The sequence below is a fragment of the Siniperca chuatsi genome, linkage group LG13, assembly GCF_020085105.1.
Source record: "Siniperca chuatsi isolate FFG_IHB_CAS linkage group LG13, ASM2008510v1, whole genome shotgun sequence".
Lineage (NCBI taxonomy): Eukaryota > Metazoa > Chordata > Actinopteri > Centrarchiformes > Sinipercidae > Siniperca > Siniperca chuatsi.
This window is the reverse complement of record NC_058054.1, coordinates 9,280,574-9,298,949: the sequence shown is the minus strand read 5'-3', so window position 1 is coordinate 9,298,949 and position 18,376 is coordinate 9,280,574. Positions and strand designations below refer to the sequence as shown.

At 38.7% G+C, this 18,376-nt stretch overlaps 1 protein-coding gene across 11 annotated transcripts; it reads left to right on the top strand.

The window, feature by feature from the left end:
• The first annotated feature begins 3,083 nt into the window (after positions 1–3,083).
• Positions 3,084–15,586, top strand: ranbp3b (RAN binding protein 3b). 11 transcript variants are annotated; one of them, XM_044220674.1, is made up of 17 exons: positions 3,086–3,176; positions 5,292–5,347; positions 5,742–5,778; positions 5,877–5,954; positions 6,063–6,134; positions 8,548–8,613; positions 8,803–8,895; positions 9,134–9,243; positions 9,639–9,758; positions 10,265–10,365; positions 10,468–10,543; positions 10,655–10,751; positions 11,751–11,875; positions 11,966–12,086; positions 12,852–12,994; positions 14,079–14,274; positions 14,417–15,586. In XM_044220674.1, exons 1-17 carry the CDS (start codon positions 3,155–3,157, stop codon positions 14,458–14,460), a joined length of 1,557 nt encoding a protein of 518 aa, XP_044076609.1. In that variant the 5' UTR covers positions 3,086–3,154; the 3' UTR covers positions 14,461–15,586. The 11 variants fall into 11 exon arrangements, with proteins under 11 accessions (XP_044076614.1, XP_044076609.1, XP_044076613.1 ...); XM_044220678.1 differs by having other exon boundaries at positions 3,107–3,176; positions 5,334–5,347; XM_044220676.1 differs by lacking the exon at positions 3,086–3,176 and adding an exon at positions 3,269–3,302.
• Positions 15,587–18,376: the final 2,790 nt, after the last annotated feature.

Genomic DNA, 18,376 nt, shown 5'->3' with positions numbered 1-18,376 from the left:
ACTTCAAAGCAGCACATATTATTATACACTTATTACACACATCAGAAGGACAAGAACAATGTTATAGAGCCTGTTTGGAAATCTACTACACTCGTATAATAATAAAAATGTTGACTCACTGATTTACAGTGGACATTGGACATCAGCTACACTGATGGATAAAAGTAGAAATGAAAATGTTTTGGCTCGAAGTACAAGCTAAGCTCTCCTGACTGTGGCAAACAGCATAAACACAAGCAGTGGCTTGTTTGAGATGTGCCTGAAGGGGAATTTGAAGTATGATTCTTTCTAAAAACTTTTGGTTGATATTGTGCAATGCAAACTCTTGTGAAATGTGCTCTATTCAGTGTTCCTTAACCATAATTGAACTAACAAGGCAAACAACTTGTTTAGGTTTATACGTGTGCTGTATTCGCCCCCACTGTTTTCTGCCTAACTCTTGTTTCTTTATTTGGCTTTACCTGGCACCTGTTCACTTTCTAACGGAAACATTTCATACATGTTTGTGCAGGAGCTGTTGCTTTGACCCTTATTCTATACAGCAGAGAAACTGTTTATGGGAGAATGTTTTCTGTGTTTCATTCCTCGACAGAGAGCAGCTACAATTGTAATTATTGTTGTAATCCCATTATCTCAAGATAATAAAATAATTGCAATGTTGACAATGCCACCTGGACATAATGAGGTTAACTGCCTGGTTATCTCCAGAAAAAAAGTACAAATTTGACAAGGGATTCAGCTATGAACCCATTCCCAAGTTAGGAACATACTGATATTGTCCTGGAAAAAATTATCAAAACCAATCTTAGATTACTGGAGGGAAATTAGATAGATTCTCTAAGATTGTTTGAACTTTCATTTGCCTTAATTTAAAGACAACCTTTTGAAAACCTTTGGATAAAGTAAAATATATTGATTTATTTAAAACCTACTCAAGAACAGAAAGCACTGAAAGCATTCATAACTATGTTATGTGGGGAAAATGTGTATAAAATGATGAAATGATGGAACAGTACAACCATTAAAAACATGGCAACTTGGGTTTGAATAATTCCTTCAGTGTAAACACTGTATAGTTTCACTGAAGTGTTTGAACTAGCTGATACAGAATAATATACAGTATGTGAAAACTGTCTGTGTATAAAGGAGGCTTATCTCCAGCTTTAAATACTAGTTGGCCCTCTGGTGGCAGGTACAGTGAACTGCATTGACTTTAAATTTAAAAATTACATGCAAAGCAGAAGACAAGCAAATCATCTCAGACAGTCTACACAACACAAAGCTGTAAAGACATCCATGTGAAAACAGTTGGATTGGACAAAAACGTCAGGTCTTAATGTCCAGAAAAGATTAACTTAAAGGGCTCGAAATTCAGATTCATGCTTGCTTTTGTCTAGGGTCCCCAAATGTCTAAGCACGAGGCACTCCTGGGTTTGATCAGAGCAGAGTGGCTTTTCTGTGTTAACAGTTCTGGGAACCAATCAGCACTGCAGAACAGTCCATGATGCTTTCATGTCTGATTCACAGCATAGCAAATGTGGCCTCCATAAAAGGTACCAGTGCACCAGTAAAAGAGGAGAAGGAAAGTGCAAGCTGGTGTAAACAATGCTCGTTTCAAAACATTCAAAAAAGGTTTTGCAAATGTTTTATGGGGTAGGAAATGTATTCCACATGTTTGTTAGACCTCAAGGATACACATAAAGTGTTTTGGTGGAAACATTGGCTGTCAATAAAACTCAACAGGCAATCTTTAATTCAGTCTGTTTAGTAAAATTACTTATTCTTGACATTACTGCAGACCATTTGCTAAAACCCAAAGAGCAATTATAGGTTTTTGTTATGATTATATTTCCTTTCATTAATATCCAAAATAAACATGCATATTAATCCATCACAGTGAACATCATGTTTGTTTTTATCATTGTCATAAAAGGTGTTTTTCTGACAATGTTAAAGAAAGGCCCAGCTCTCCGGCAGATTCAAACAAGGCAGCGCTGCGCCACCGTGTGTATAAATAGAGAGACACAATCTGAATCTGTGAAATGTGAACTATGCCTTGTTTGTTTACTTTCACATTATTGACTGTCATACTAAATACAACCACCACCATCTGTAGAGTAACACATCTGAGGAAGGCTGTAGAGCTACAGCTGAGATCTGGAAAGGTAAACAAGTAATGTGTCAAGACAAAAATTGTTTGTGAATTGTATAACCAAGACTAGAATGACCCTCAATGTGGGATGGGTTTAAGAAGAAACCAACCCTTCTTTGCACAGTGAATAAATATATATTACTTTATGACTTATTTATGACTTACCCTCCTCTCTGTCTTACACTTGGAATACTTTTCTTTGCAGCAGAAACGTAAATTTTTTGTCAGATTTTGTCATGAATCAAGGTCTCCTCCGTTGCCTCCCAGAACATCTAATCCCTCAGGAACTTCTCTTGAGGTCTGTTATTGTTGCACTCTGGACATCTTTCATCTTTTTATGTGGTTGCTTTTGCTTCTGCACCGCGAGCAGAGTGTCAGATCTGTGCAGCATTTTCTCCTCCTAAGAATTTGTCTCATCCCTCAAGGCCTTGGGGGGCTCATTTGTTGACATCAGTCATCATGACAACAATGATGATGCCAACTTAGCTGTCATCATGACAACTCAACAAACTCCATCCCGCTGAGGAAAATTGTGAGATGCGGTTGAAAGCCCCAGAAAAACTAGCAAATGGACCTTGAGTTATATTTTTTTTGTCAAACTACTCCAAGGTCGTTAAAACTAATCTAATTCATTTAGAGTTTCTGTGCCACTCAGTGTAACCTTATCATATTTGATAACACTTTTTAAATCTGTGTTATAACAACATGGTGTATTTCTATAAGGGCCTGAGGAGTTGCTGTAGTGGTTGGTTAGGCTATCCAAGCAAACTTTAAGCTTTTCCTTAGGGCTGGTTGAAACATGTGTTCAATAAAAAAAACCATAAACATAGATATAGACAGACTATTTTGTGGCTTACTGAAAGGCACAGGAGAGGGCAAGGGGTCGCTCGCTGCAATGGTAAACGGCGGCAATGTGCTCTCTGCCACTGAAAACATTTCTGGTTCTGCCTCAACTTGTATTATCTGCGCGGTGGGTTGTGGGTGTGTGAGCGTAGAAGTAAAATGGCGGACTTGGCAAACGAAGGTGAGTAAGTGGCAGTATGAGAAAAACAATACAGCTATTGTGCCGTCATAAACGGTGCCTATACATTGTCTGCATATTTATTAACTGAAAAGAAGCTGCTTGGCCGCATGTTAATAGTGAGTTCAGGTGAATTATAGCTTCGCGGCGTTCTCAAGACTACAACGTTAGCAAGCAGGCTAACAATGCTAACGGATGGGCTGTGGGTAATACCTGGAATGCCTCGGAACGCCCTCGAATGCTGCCTGCCACTAGCTGGCTTACTTCTTAACGCTAGCACCCGGCTATTTATAGGCAGTATGTTTTGCCGTTTGTGGTGAGCTAAAAGGTCTAATGGTGAAATTAATCAAAGTTTGCTAGGCCAGAGAAGAAAAGCACCGCTTGTAGCAGAACTATTACACAAGCGCAGTGCTAGTTTGGTGATGTTTCGATTGATAGGAAACGTTTACAGTACGAGATCCTTCTTGTTATTTAGTGTAGTTAGCGCTCAGTTGCAGGATTGCTTGACGTTCATTTAGGCGCGTAGAGAGAAAAACGTCAGCCACGCGATGATGCTTTGGTGTAATCGCTGCTTCATTTATATCCTCCATATATTCCGCTCAGATCTGCTTGTCATTATGTTGTCCTATTAAATATGTGGCAATTCAGTGAGATTCTTGGTGTCATTGCTTGTCAGGCGAGATGACTCATGCGGGATGGAGCGCATTAGCAAGCTAACTATAGCCAGTGAGCTAAGCTACGTTTGGGGCTTTTGGGAACAACCGGTGGAGCCAACTATTTGCTGGAACGGGTCAGATAGTATAAATGCTAGCTGGTTAACATAAGCCGGGAGCATCTCGGGCTACTTGAATTTCTGCAGTGAATATCAATGTTGCGTGCTGGAATTCTTACATTCATTTGCCAAGATAGCTAACTGCAAGCCGCAGAAAGAGGCTGGATTGTTAAATATAGGTCACACAACATTTTCATGTTTTCTGCCATTAAACGCGTTTCATACGCAAACAGCCAGTATTAGCAATGATGGCTTGTGTTTGAGACGGTGAATGTCGGTCTAGTAAACAATCCTGGCTGTGTGTTGTCGGCTATTTTGCTGTTACCGCATGCATTTATGCCTCGGCGAGGCTCACAACGATGCTACACCTGCTCAGTGTAATAGGCCCAATCCAGACAGAGGAAAACCTTTGTCTGCTAACATTATAGGATTACACCTTTACAGAGGTTACAGTGTGAAGGTAGACGCATTAAGTGGCCTGATGTGACATCACATTATTAACTGGCCTGACGGTTGCTATTTTAAGAAGAGCAAGAATTGGTTATGACAATAGCTTATAGCAGCAGCAACATGAATAAAGTGCCCTTTTGATCACAAAAGTAGCTACAGTTGCTGTTGGCCATGTGGAATGAGTCAAAGTTTGATGGTTAAGTGATACATGGGTATTTACCTTAATGTCTTTTTACATTTGGTGATATTGTTTGGTATTTGACGATTGTTTAGGTCAACATAATGTGATGTCATTCTTCCGGGTACTCCTAATAGGATTGCATGATTAACTGCAGTGTAGTCTGATTAAGAGTTGATTTCTTTTGACATTGACTGAAATTAGACATTGTAAAACCTGGAAATTTATTTTCTCGAGTCACTTCCCTCTTTACACTTATTTTTGACCCTGCTAAATCTGACATTTAATTAAACTATAAACAGTTGTGTTTTACCTCACTGGAAGCTTAACCAGAAGTATTTATAAAGGCAGGCACTGTAAGTTTGTGATCCAAAAATTGTGCAGTCTGTGAAATATAGGATGTCTAAGTGCACCTCCCCATATTTTGGGTGACATTTGGCATCATATTAATGCCTGTGGTAGGTATCACTGTGGATTGAAATTTGGTGCTTGATTTAATGCTGGATGATTATGCTGATTAGTACTAATGCCCATAACCTTCTAGCTGTATCAACACTTGTGCTGTCACTGCTTTTAAGAGGAAAATCAAGGCCACAGAATGAGTAGGCCTTAGCTATTTTGTTGTCTACAGTAAACCACGAAGAAGAATCAAAGAGATGGGATTGCTGTTCACTTTAAGTTAGTGCTTGGATGACTAGCCTACATCTTCTCTTAACAGACAAGCCTGCCATAGCGCCTCCTGTGTTTGTTTTCCAAAAAGATAAAGCACAGAAGGTAAGTTTCTCTGTTGTTCAAGTATTTATTGAGGCTAAAGCCATATTTTATGATTATTATTATTTTCTTTTCTGAAATTCAGTCTGGACTGCATTCTTGAAAAGCACATATTGCAGAAGAGTTGTTGAGCTCAAATTTTTCACCATAAGCAGAACTGTTAACAAGGCTTGATGAAATGTCCAAATCTGTCGATCTTGCTTGAATTGATACCACTTTTCAATGTTTTCCATTATTGCAGCTCCAGACTGAATACCACTGAGGTCAAGCAAGATGCAGCCTAGTGTTATTTTTTTATGTGACCTTATTTTTATTTTATTTTTTTAATGATTTTAATGACTAGGACTACTCCTTTGGGATAAATAAGAACTAAAAAATTCATTGCATTCTCTTGCAGCGATCTGCAGAAGGCTCAAGTGCAGAGGATGGAGAAGGTTAATCTAACGTTCAAACTGGCCTCTTTCTTTGCTAATATTATCTTTCTCATAGTTTTATTTAAACTGGAATGTTAATATTTTGTTACCATTTTCAGATTCAGATAAAGACGAGGGAAGTTATTGCCCCCCTGTGAAAAGGGAAAGGACCTCATCGTTCCCACCCCCACATTCTGGTAAGGGCACGTGGTGATTAAGCAGAACATTTGTTTTTTCTTGGTTCTTGCTTGTGGTGTACACATTGATTTGTATTCTGAGTGCAATGCCTGTTCGCTACTTTGCAGTTCCCAAGAACAATGTATTCATGCCCTCAAGTTTCTGCCAGTCTCCAACTGGGAACTCTGACTCTGAGCCAGGTGAGGCATCTAGACCACCATTAGTTTCTCTTCACAGCTTAAAGGCCCCCTGCAGTAAAAATCTTAGTTTCAAAGGTCAAATTTATTTTAAGGCAAAAAATGCAATAAGTTGACTAAGACTGGCAAACAATAACTTTTGCTAGGCAGAGGTTTATATCTCAAATCATTTTTGAATGTGTTTGTTTTCTAACATCATGACATCAATAGTTGACAATAAGATGTTAGAGAAGTTTTGCATATTCCCTTCCTGCAAATGCACCCCCTGCACTCTGACCAGCTCTAGTTAACTCGCATGTGGTAATTTTAGTTCTGAGCTAGCCCTTTCAGTATCTGCTGTGGAGGTCTGACGTTCGCGGATAGAGGAAAATGTGCAGTTACAGAATGAAAAGCACAACTTCATAGACAGCCAGATTCCACAGGCATGAGTGGATTTTTTTCAGGAAGGATTTTATATAAGTGAATGTACATTGAAGATGAGTGTAAGTGTAACGTTGAAATAAACAAGAAATGTACTCTAAATTACCTCTTTTTACATGTAGTATTAATCTTATAAAATTACAATAAATCGGAAAAGAAACTTATTGTGCCAGATCAGTGCATTCCTAGTCAAGTTGGAAATTTCTGTATCGGTTCAAGCTGGTTTGTTGCGTTAAGCTTCAGTTTGAAGTTTGGTTATTTTGAAATAATTTGGTCCTCCTCTCTTTCTGTCTATGGCTGCACCAATGGTCTGTGTCAGTTTGTGTCATGTTGCAAATAGAAAATGCTATATACCCAGCAGAGAGAGGTGAAGCCTATTTGTTGCATTTGTTTGGTAAGCTGGTAAATTGTCAGTATTCAATGAAATAGAACTTGCCAAAGAGGAGCTTCTCAAAATCCCCAGTAATTTAGAAAGGGCTTCTTCATTGTGGGAACATTATGACCTTGTATGACCTGTGACCATCCCTGTACATAATGTAGTTCTTTTCTGGATTATGACTGTTTGAGCTGCCAAGTTCAGCTAGGGAACAAGAAGGTTTATTATTATAAGATGCCATAGTGTCATGTGCTGGTAGTTGGCTGCAGTTTGTGTGGTGCCACTGAACATGTCAGAGGAATGGTTTATTAGGGATTATAAACCAGTGTTGTGCTGGTGGGCTGCTGTGCCTTATTCTGTATAGACCTTACGTATATAATGGCTGTTCCCAGATAAGTTATTTTGTAGTTGTGAGAAAGCTATTTCTGTCCCTTTTTTAAAAAGGAATAAAATATAACATTGAGTTTGGGTTTCATATTTATGTTTATCCTAAACATGTATGTACCGAATAGGTTCTGGTCTCAGTTCTACACATGTGCAGACTCATTGCTGGGGATTGGGATCCTCTTTGGATTAAACATACAGTTTTTATCATATTGCAGTAGGTAGCATGCTGTTCACCATCTCTGACAGAATATTTGTTATGATTCACCATGTGCACTTTATTGGAGGGAGAAATGCAAAACACAGTGACTGAAATTATGACTGCAATGGGACTTTAACACTGGAACAAAAATGTATGTATGTTTTTGTGAATTATTTAAAGTGTACATTTTCTGTTAATATGTGTTATTCAATTTTTTGCTTTGGATTTGATTGGTTGAATTCTTATCACCAGCTCAATTGTTTAGAGTTGGCAAGGGTGATGTCACTAGTTAACACAGCTTTACAGAGAGGAGGGGGCATCAGCTTGAGCAAACAAACAGGGCGTAATTAATAACCATTTTTAGTGTATTACATAAAGCACTTATTCGGAAGTGAAAACAAAGATGAACACACTAGAAATCAAACACTGATTGATTGATTCTAAAACTACTTGCATGCAGAACTATAGTAAGTATGGCAGGTCACCCGTACTGTACCACATTGGTGGTTTCGTTAATTTGGTTAAATTTGACTTGACAAAATGGTTTTGTTTGCTTATGTGGTTGCTTTTTCTCCACTGCACAGCTGTGATTGGTGCGCCTCCATGTCCTAAGAATTATGCTGGTTAGTAAAAATAGAAAAAGGCCCGAGTTGTAAAAGGAAAAATTAGAAATTTTGTTTACTATTAATGTTCACTAGACAAGGGAATGATCTCGTAAATGTTGAGGAAAAAGAGGATGCAGTTTTTACAAGTGCTCTTGGCTTTCTGCTTTAGCACTGATTAGGGCCAGGTCATGTAAGGCTAATAAAGCCACTGACATGGAGAGTCAGAGGTAGAAATATATCAGAAGCCCTAGAGTATGCCATGTTACTGTACAAGAATTGGATCGCAAGTCAACTCTTGAGGGTTACTGTGGTAACGGGCCCCGTGGTTAGAAAGGTGCAAAGACAGAAGGAACGTACCCTTTATAAGTTGCTGTCTAACTCTTGGATCTTTTTTTAATGTCTGCCTTCTCTTGTGCTCTATCTCACCAGAGGAGAAGCCTGTGGGATTCCGTTTAAAGCCGCCAACTCTCATACATGGACAGGCACCAAGTTCAGGTTGGTGTTTGAGGTCGCTAGCCGTCTTCGTGTAATATTTTCTCACACTGACTTGATTGGAATGGAAAAAAGATACCCTTTTTATATGACCCCTCTTAGAAATGGAAATGGTACATCTAGACTTGAACATGTAGACCCAAAACATCTCATTGTGTTTAAAAAGTATGAGACAAGTTGGCTCTGTTGCAGGCGTCCCAAGTCAGAAACCCAAGGAACAGCAACGCAGTGTCCTCCGCCCTGCAGTTCTCCAGGCGCCGCCCTCTAAATCACATATAGAGTCCAGTGAGTGCAGCTTGGAGTCACCTGCACTTATTAGTTGATACTTATAAAACATTTTTACACATAATTAAAATCTTCTTTGTCTGATAATCATTTAACTTTGAATATTGATAACTTGCATAGTGCAACTGCATAGTGTGTTTCCTGCATGTGCCTTACAAGCTAAATTTCCTTTGGGACAGTAAAAAACAAAAAAAAAACAAACGTAAATTATCTTTGTCCTTTCTGTCTGTTCATCTAGATTCCAGTTGTGGAACCAACGGTGTGAAAAAGTCATCAGATGGGGCATCTGTGACCCAGTCCCTCTTCCTGAACAACACAGAGCACTCAGCCACTCTGGCCAAGTCACAGGTGAGGACTGGCTAAATCTCTGCCTGTTATAATCAAGGGCTTGGTATTGGAAAAACAATGCCAGTCAGTTCAATACAGGCTTTGTTTAAGACATAAAGTGTGGAAAAGCATAACGCTGTAAGTTATTTACAGAAGAACTAAACATTTGTGGTTATTTTTGTGCTTCTCTGTAATGAGGAAGTATACTGAGTCTGGTGTTCATAAAAAGAAAAAATACAGTGAAATTGCAATACAGTGATTCTTTTGTTCTAGTGTTAGAAATCAAAAGAATCACTGTATTGCAAGTGAAATTTGTTAGTAAAAGTTTTTTTGGGGTTGTTGTTTTTTTCTACTCATATAGGACAAGACAGAAAAATATAAAGTTGACCCTGGGGCTTTTTTTGTTCCCATTTCAGAAACATGAAAATGAGGAAGATGGAGCAAGTGGTAACAGTGACGGAGGCGAAAGAGAGAAGAAGGAGACAGATGTAGCAATATCTTTTGTGTTTGGTCAGAATATCAAAGACAGGGCAAAGGTGGGTTGTTTTCCATTCGTCATACACCTGTTCCTGTCATACAGTGAGTGTGCAAACTTGAGGCGAGAACATGTGACCATCAAAAACAGATATACACAGTTAAATGTGGCGGGTAGAGGAGGGACTTTTACACATTTGAGATGATATTCCGAAAAGTGAGTTGCCTTGTTAGTCTGCATTTTGTGTTTTAATTTGTGGCTTTTATGCATTTCTATACTAACATTGCGTTGAGGGTATCAGTTCCCTTGCTAAGAGAATTTCCTGTTGTGTTTTGTGACTCCCAATTCCTGATAAGAGGTGCATTTACTGTGGTGTTTTGTACAATGTCCAATGTTATTTTGTGTTGTCAGTTATTTTGGTGACTCGCTGCTCACTCACTTGCTATGCTGCACGTTAGTCAGGATTTTCATTAATGTGGATTTGTAAAAGTTTTTTGGTCTTACTTTAAGTTTGGGTTATTTCTTTAAGCATAACTCCAAAATTAAAAACACTTTTTCCCCCTCTAGCTGGAAGAGAACAGTACAGAAGACAAGTCAAAGGATGGTGTGCCATTGGACTCTCAATCAGAGGGCACTAATTATTTCTTACAGTACATCTCTACCCCAAGGTAATGAAATTGGGTTCACCAAGTATTTTTAGAAAATCTTCATTCATGATTAACGTCCATCAACTCACTAATGTTTTTTTTCTTTGCTTCCTGTCCTTTCAGTTCAAAAAATGCCACCAACAGTACAGACAGTGGGGCAAAATTTGTTTTTGGGCAGAACATGTCTGAACGAGTTCTGGTGAGTTGATGCAGCCTGTTGAATAGTGAGTCTGCCATCTGACATATTGGAGAACACTTAATGATTTGAGCTTTGAATAAGTTCCAGTGATCAGCTTTGTTGTGTTTTCAGAGTCCCCCAAAGGGCGAGTCCTCAAATGAGGAAAATAAAGAAGTTTCAGCTGCCCCTGCTTCAGAGCCCTCATCACAGGAAACCACCCCAGAGAAGGGTAAAAACACAGCCTATGACTATTAATAGTTTTAAGAGAGAAACTTTGCTACACTCCAGTGATAACCACAATTGGCAAAAATAAGACCCGAGACAGTTAAATAAGCAGCTCAACAGAAATGTAACATTGAAATTATAATCCTAACGGAAATGGTCACTGAGATATGTCTTAATCTATTCGACAAGTTAAGTATTTTAATATTGGCATCGAATTTAGTTGGGAGCTAGTGTTTTGATTAGCACCCCATAAAGAGCTGTGGGTGTAATAAATACATCTGTAATTTGAGATGCAAAGTTCATATCACTAGTGATCCCATCCATTTCCTTAAACGTGAAGGCATTTTTTTCTGTATAGACAATCACTACCACTTGCTAAACTGGAATAATGTGCAACAGAGTTTGTTTGTTTGTTTTTTTTTGTTTTTTGTTTTTCACATCTTCGAGTGAAATGAATTCAGGTCATTTGAAAATATCATCTGCTTGTTTTAGGGGGGAAATAATACACTACAAATTTAAGACAATATTGCATGATCTTGTTTGATGAATATGTTGCATGTATAACAATGGAGGCTATGAGTATATACTGATTTTTAATTGGAGTCATTTTGTAGGCTAAACATGAAAGGATACATCACCTAGTGAGATAATACTGTACATGCATTTTTGTGATTTGACAGTTTTGCATTGACTGTTTACTTTGTTCAGTGATAATGAAAACAAATTAAGCACTGCATAGCTGCTGCGTGCACAGGCGATCATTAATGTGGGCTTAGAGTGGCTCTTCTCTGCAAATGATTTGAAGTGGCCTGTACAGCTCCTGTGTTAAGTGATGGAGTGTCATCCTGTATCCTTCATCACCTTTCAGCACCAGCTAGTCCAAAAAGTTTTTGTGTCACTACACAGATGTTTGAGTCAATCAATTTTTGATAAAAAATCTCACTAACCAAATGTTAACTCCAGGTAGGTGCATATTTCTCACCACTGATTTTTATCTCACCAGTGAACAGCGTGTCAGAGTCTTTAGAGGAGTCTGCAGCAGCTTACACCAAAGCCACGGCCAAGAAGTGCATCTTAGAGAAAGTCGACGTCAAAACTGGAGAGGAATCAGAAAGCAATGTTTTACAGGTAGAAGGCAGGCTCTCTTGATTCAACTCATGCAGTAAATATATTTGGCAGAAAGTGATACACTTGTCTGATGTCTCTCCCTTACTTCAGATGCAGTGCAAGTTATATGTTTTTGAGAAGACTGCTCAGTCGTGGATAGAGAGAGGTCGAGGTTTGCTGAGGCTCAACGACATGGCATCGACAGACGACGGCACGCTACAGTCCCGTCTAGGTAAACACCTGCAGAAACTTATTGGGGGTGAATAAATAATAAAATAAGTAAATAAACAACTTGCTGTTAAGACTGTGCACAGCTTCAGTTTTTATGGTTCAATGATCAGTGCATGGTTTGATTGAAACATTGAATGTTTGAGTTGAATGTTTGTCCCAGATGGATACAGGTTGAATAAAAAATAACACTTCTCAGTGGAAAAAATACAAATGGTTTTTAGTTGTGGTTTTCATTGCCTGACTTTGAACACAAGAGGGTGCCATTCCTGTGCTACACTCTTCTGAGGACTAGGCACCACAGCTTTGTATAAAATACACTGTGTATGTATAATGTGGAGTAAGAAGTGTTTCATCATCAAAGAAAGAAAAATAGAAGACAGTGACTTTTTTCCCGAAAAGTTTAGATTTTAGCTTTTTATTTTAAAAAGGATGTTTTGCATTACCATACTTTATTTCAGACCATGGGTTCGTAGTAGATGACATTTCTTATCACTGTATTTGTGCTGATGAACATATGACTTAGCACTTCTAAACACAAATCTTGGCTAAGATAACATCCTCAGTCACCTTGGAAAGGACACTTGCTGGGGCTATAGGCCCATAGTTATTACTTCTATTTACTGTATCTATTTTATCTTTCATGACAAGAACTCAGCACTGAGATCATAGTCAGGTAGAATGCAATGGACTAAAAACAGTAAAACAAATGGCTGCTTGGGCCTGTAGTTCATTGGTGTTGTGTGTGTTTGTGTTTAAACCCTTCCAGTGATGAGGACCCAGGGCAGCCTCCGGTTGATCCTCAACACTAAACTTTGGCCCCAGATGCAGGTGGACAAGGCCAGCGAGAAGAGTGTACGAATCACTGCCATGGACACAGAGGACCAGGGGGTCAAGGTCTTCCTAATATCGGTATGTATCACCAAACATTATACTGAGCAATATTTTATTTTATTTTTTTCCCCACAAATACAAAAAGACTAAAACCCAAATAGGGGTTATTTTTTATAGCTACAGAATGTCACTACCAGATGCTTCAATTAAGTAGAACACGGACATCTGCTTTAATATCTGTTTCAGCACAAACAGGGCAGAAACTGAAAGCTTTCTCATAATTCACCTGCTCCCACTGTTAGTAGTTCTTGACAAGACATCATCAGCCTGATATCTGCAGGCAGCTGGCTAGTTAGTGTCAGCTCCCCGGCTGTGGGAAGTGACCTTGTGAGATAATGTCTCATCAAAAAACACAGCAAGCTCAGATCAGTGAGCAGTCTTTATTCAGTTGATCTCTCTTATAGATGTGATGGTTAGATTCGCTACAAGATAGTCAGAGCCAGCCAGCCAGCCATTCTGAGTCACGACAGTCCCATAAACTTATAAACATATATACTGTAACTATTCACCTCACAGTTTATAGGACTGTTGTGACTCAAAGACAGCTAATATAGCCAATGGTCATGACTTTTTGAGTGAAAATTACCATTTTTTGCATGTTGTAATAACTACATATTCATGATGTAGACAATTTACACATTATTTAAAAAATATAATAAAATGACTTGTACTTATTTTGATATATCGCCTATCCTTATCATTATGCCATAAATTACCAGCTAGGACCTAATTTAAGATGGGCCCATATTAAAGACAGGCCTTTTAGTAAGAAGCATCACTGTTTTCTGATCTGCTCCTGTTTTAATATGCTTGAGTCTGTTTACTTTGTTTTATTTTTAACAGAAGGCTCTCATTCATTTATTAATTTTAGTTGGGTTTTTTTTTTTTAAACTTCCCGCACCTTCCAGTGGCTCAAGGGGTCAAATAATCCCTCTTTTCAGACAAGCTTTTAATGTGAAACATCTACATGGAGTGTTGATTTGGAGCACTGATCACATTTTGATGCTAACAGAGTAATGTAAGTATGAATGTTGATTTATTTATTTTTTTCCCTCCTTCAATGTGACTGAGTCTTCTCTCCCTCTCTGTCTCTTCTCTTCAGGGTAGCTCTAAGGACATAGGTCAACTGGCTGCAGCGTTACATCACCGTATCTTAGCCCTGAAGAGCAGGGCGGACCAGGAGCCTGAGACCCCGGCAACAACCATCCCTGAGGCCGAGGTACCGCAGTCCAATGAGGACGACAGCGATGAGGAAGACAATGCCTCTGCCTCAGCTTCAGCCTCCACTCCTGCTACGAGTCAGTGATTTTTATTGTTAGTGCGTGTGTGTGTGTGTTTCAATACTCCCTGGTTTACTTAATATTAAACCAAATTAATGTCATGGTTTGAAGTGTTTGGGGTTTTATTACTGCTTTAGCTGCTTTTTGCTTCTTCCTGCAGGTAATTCAGAGGGAGGAGAGAGCCAGGCAGCAGGAAGCACATAGCGTCACTCTTGGACAGCCTGCTAAGATGCTGCTGTTGAGGCATTTTGCTGTAGGCATCTCCATGGACACCCCTTGACCAACATGGGTCCTCCAGACCAGTACTTTTGGATATTAGAAGTCTAGCTCCAGGAAATAACCCCTTGTGCCGGAGTGTCTCACCCAACTCGTGCAGTTCATCTTCTCTGCATTCAGCGTAATATCTGGAGTCGTTTCTTCCCTCCCTCTCCTGTTTTGTGTTTTATTTTTGTTTTCGAGTATATTTTCCTCTCCCCGATAGCAAAAATAAAGACTTCAAAGCTTTGGTTTGGGACTTTTCTGCTCATCATATTGATGAGTGTAAGGGTGTTTTCCTCTACATTTTAAAGTATGGCACATGTTAAGACTGCAGTTTCTACTTTGGGACCTTTTTACTCACTCTACAGTCGTACCTCTGGACGCCACACATCCAGAGAAGCTTCATTCACAGTGTATTTGACTAGTCATTAGTCAGTTGTTCCACATGAGTCCAACCCTCCTCCTACCGCCCCATCCCAACCAGTTTGTCTGTTAGGTTTTGGCAAATGTAATTTATTTTGGATCGTCATTTTCATGAGGCATCTCAACACATATGTGCTGTTTGTAATGGCTAGCCAAGACCACTCAAGTTGTCATTAATAGCAGTTTCTTATATTTCATATTGACCTATATTATACTAAATAAAAGACTGAAACAATGCAGTTTCTGCTAATGAGTTAATGATGTGAGGACTAAAGAGCAGAAGAATTCACCTCAAAATTTTCTCTAAATTAATAAGATGTGTGTCATTCACCTTGTGTTCTTTGTTTTTTTTCCCAAATCAAGAACTCATCAGTCTACATTCTGCATGTAACTGTTATTTCTTTTTAGCATCAAGGGTTTACTGTGTTACTTTTTTTTTTTTTATTTGGAAAATATACAAACTTTTCATCCATTTAAATTTGGAGAACATATTGGAATGGAGACTTAACTTCATGTGTGGAAAATTTGAGTGATAACTGTAATACCCTTTGAATGTCATGTACATTTGAATATATCATTTAGTAGCGCACCATGTTTTCTCATCTCCTACAACTGCCCCCTTTACAAAATAAATCATTTTGGACTGACATCTGGGATTTTTCCTTCTGAAACCTGATTTTCTGTGCAAGATCCAAACTTAAATCCACATTTCAGACTAAGACCTCAGCAAAGTGTGTTATACTGTCACATTAATTGTCTTCTGTAGATGTTTTAAATCAAGCCAAAGGAGAGTGGTTCATCTGGTTTGTATTCATGTGTTGGATCTGGCCTACAGCTTGATGTATGCTGTATTCTGACTGCGCTGAGCAGGAATTGGACCAAAACTTGCTTATATACAGTATGCATAAAGTACAAGGTCATGAATATTTGATGAATGTAGCTGTCATAGCAGCCCGACACAATTGTATACATCCAAACTAGAAACAACTGCTGCTGCTTCCAAACTCTCCTCCTTATCTGCCTTTCTGTGTTGACTGTAGGAAAGCATTTTTCTATGGTGTCGCCTGTAAATGACCGTGGCGATGTAGTGAAAGTCACACAAAAAACAAATTCTGACCTTAGATTTTCGAGTCAGTATAAAACAAATCTATCTGCATAACTTACAGTGGTCTTCCCTGAGGCCTTGAAATCCTACGCACAGGTTCTTTTGTCACCTCACTGTGATTTCACAAACTTAAAGAAACCTTTTGAGAAAACTACTGGAGAAATGCTCAAGCAAGTTTATTTATATAGGACTTTTCTGAACAGAAATCAAAAGTGCTTTACGGGAAGAAGATAGAGGGAGATAAAAAAAGAGAAGACAACCAAGTGTACAACCCACACAATACAAGGTGTAAAATTTCAGGAGAAAGCCAGAAAAAACAAATGTGTCACAAGACCTTTCTAGAGTCAGGGTGTAACACCAGCAAAAGCATGATCATGTGAGATGTGAGCCTCTCTCCCAGTGGTTAGAGGGCACAACAACTCCTTTAAGTATAGAGGGGCCTGACCATGTCATGCTCTGTATGTCCGTTTAACAGGGAGCCAATGGAGAGCGGCTAAAACTGGAGCTGTGTGATCTATGTTTTGTTCCTGTTAAAACCGTCGCTGCAGAATTCTGGACCAGTTGGAACTGAGATGGAGAAGATTTTGTGAGGCGATTGCACAAGGCATTACCAGTAGTCAAGGTGTGATGTAATAAAAGCATGGATGACTTTTTCTAACCCTTTAAGCTGATGGAAGGGTCTGATTTTTGCAATGTTCTTTAATTGGAAAAGGAGGAATGAGCATGATTTCAAATGAAGCTCAAAATTTAGATTGGGATTGAAGTGAATCCCAAAGTTTTGTTATGAAATCTTATGTTTTCCCCATGATGCCCTGGGCTGAAGGCATGAGGACAGCACTGTCAATGACAAGGGTAAAACTGACTGACAGACCATCACTCATCCATTTCTGCGCAGTTTAGACTCTGAAAACAAACACAGGCAGAACAGGCAACCTCTGATGAGACAATGTAAAGCAGAGAGCACAAGTATTTATTATTGCCATTAATGAATCATATGATACTAGGTATGATGTAAGGTTACCACATTTTCTCCAGTCCATATCTGAGTACACCCCAGTAATAATCTTGCAATTCCTTAGATCCATCTCGTGACCCCTTGTGATGGACCTGACCCCAGGCTGGGAGACATTGCTATAGGTGACACTATTGTACAGGAACAGGATCTTAGTCTCAGTGATTTACAGTATGTGATGGATTACATCTTTTAGGTATACAAGGTCCATTTTTTCCACAGTATTTTACATTTTGCTCACATCATAGTCTTAAAGTAAAGGTCAGACACTCCATACAGTTTTTTGTTTTTTTTATTTTCTCAAATAATCGTTTTGCCTATAAAATGCCAGAAAATTGTGAAAAATGCCCATCACAACATCTCAAATGTCATGTTTTGTTAGATCCAACAGTCCAAAACCTCAAGATATTCAGATTTCAATCACATAAAACAGAGCAAAGCAGAAAATACTCACGTTTAAGAAGCTGGTACCAGAAAAGTTTTGGTAAAAAGTGATCAAATTATTAATGGTTTATCAAAATAGTTGCAGAAATGAAAGGTCAAACCCAGAAATTATTTTACCACACTGCCTCCAGCACTGGTTCTGTCCCTGAGAGCTTGTTTGTATAAGTTTCAGTTTTTGAGTCACAAAATATTGGATTATTGCACTATGGCCAGACCTTGAATTTATTGTCTTAGTCTGCCTTACCCCTGTATCATTCATATCATCCCCAGATATCTCCAGGCCCAATTCTCTCTCCATTTTCCTTTTGATGGGCTGTAAATTCGTCATACTGGAATTTGTGTTCTTTTTATTATTTTAAAGGTTTCTAGATATGCATCATCCTGAACTAACGTTATCACTACAATTTTTGAAACCTAAGAAGATGGTGTCACAATGTGTGGGTCATTTCCTAATGTTTTCCTCTGTTATATTGGGATCAAATTGAGATTTTTCTCTTTTCACAGGACAAAGATACCCGTGCAGTAAAAAAAACAACACTCCACTCCTATTGTAGTCTTTGTTGATTTGTGAGACTTAGGGCCATACTCTGCTCAAAAAGTTGTTACGCAAGGAACTCAGCACCAAAATAAACAAACACTGATTCACTGGAAAAGAAGCGAAGCAAGAATTACTAGAATATTCAGAGGTGGTCTTACCTGTTCTGCAAAAGCTTGTTGTTGCATACTAACGTAAGTGTTTTTCTCAATCATGTTTTTCCTTTTTTCATGCTTTAGGCATCAGGGTCATATAGGGATAATAATCATCACAGTAACAGCATAATCACCAGGAGTGTGTTGTCAGGAGTACTAAGCTGCACTTTATGGTATATAGCAGTAGT

What these genes read in the sequence shown, in the direction of transcription:
- ranbp3b (XM_044220671.1), top strand. Translation starts at nt 3,392, where the DNA reads ATGCCTCGGAACGCCCTCGAATGCTGCCTGCCACTAGCTGGCTTACTT. An exon ending in GTTCCCACCCCCACATTCTG is followed by an intron (nt 5,955 to 6,062) that starts GTAAGGGCACGT and finishes GCTACTTTGCAG; the next exon opens with TTCCCAAGAACAATGTATTC. An exon ending in GAACTCTGACTCTGAGCCAG is followed by an intron (nt 6,135 to 8,547) that starts GTGAGGCATCTA and finishes CTATCTCACCAG; the next exon opens with AGGAGAAGCCTGTGGGATTC.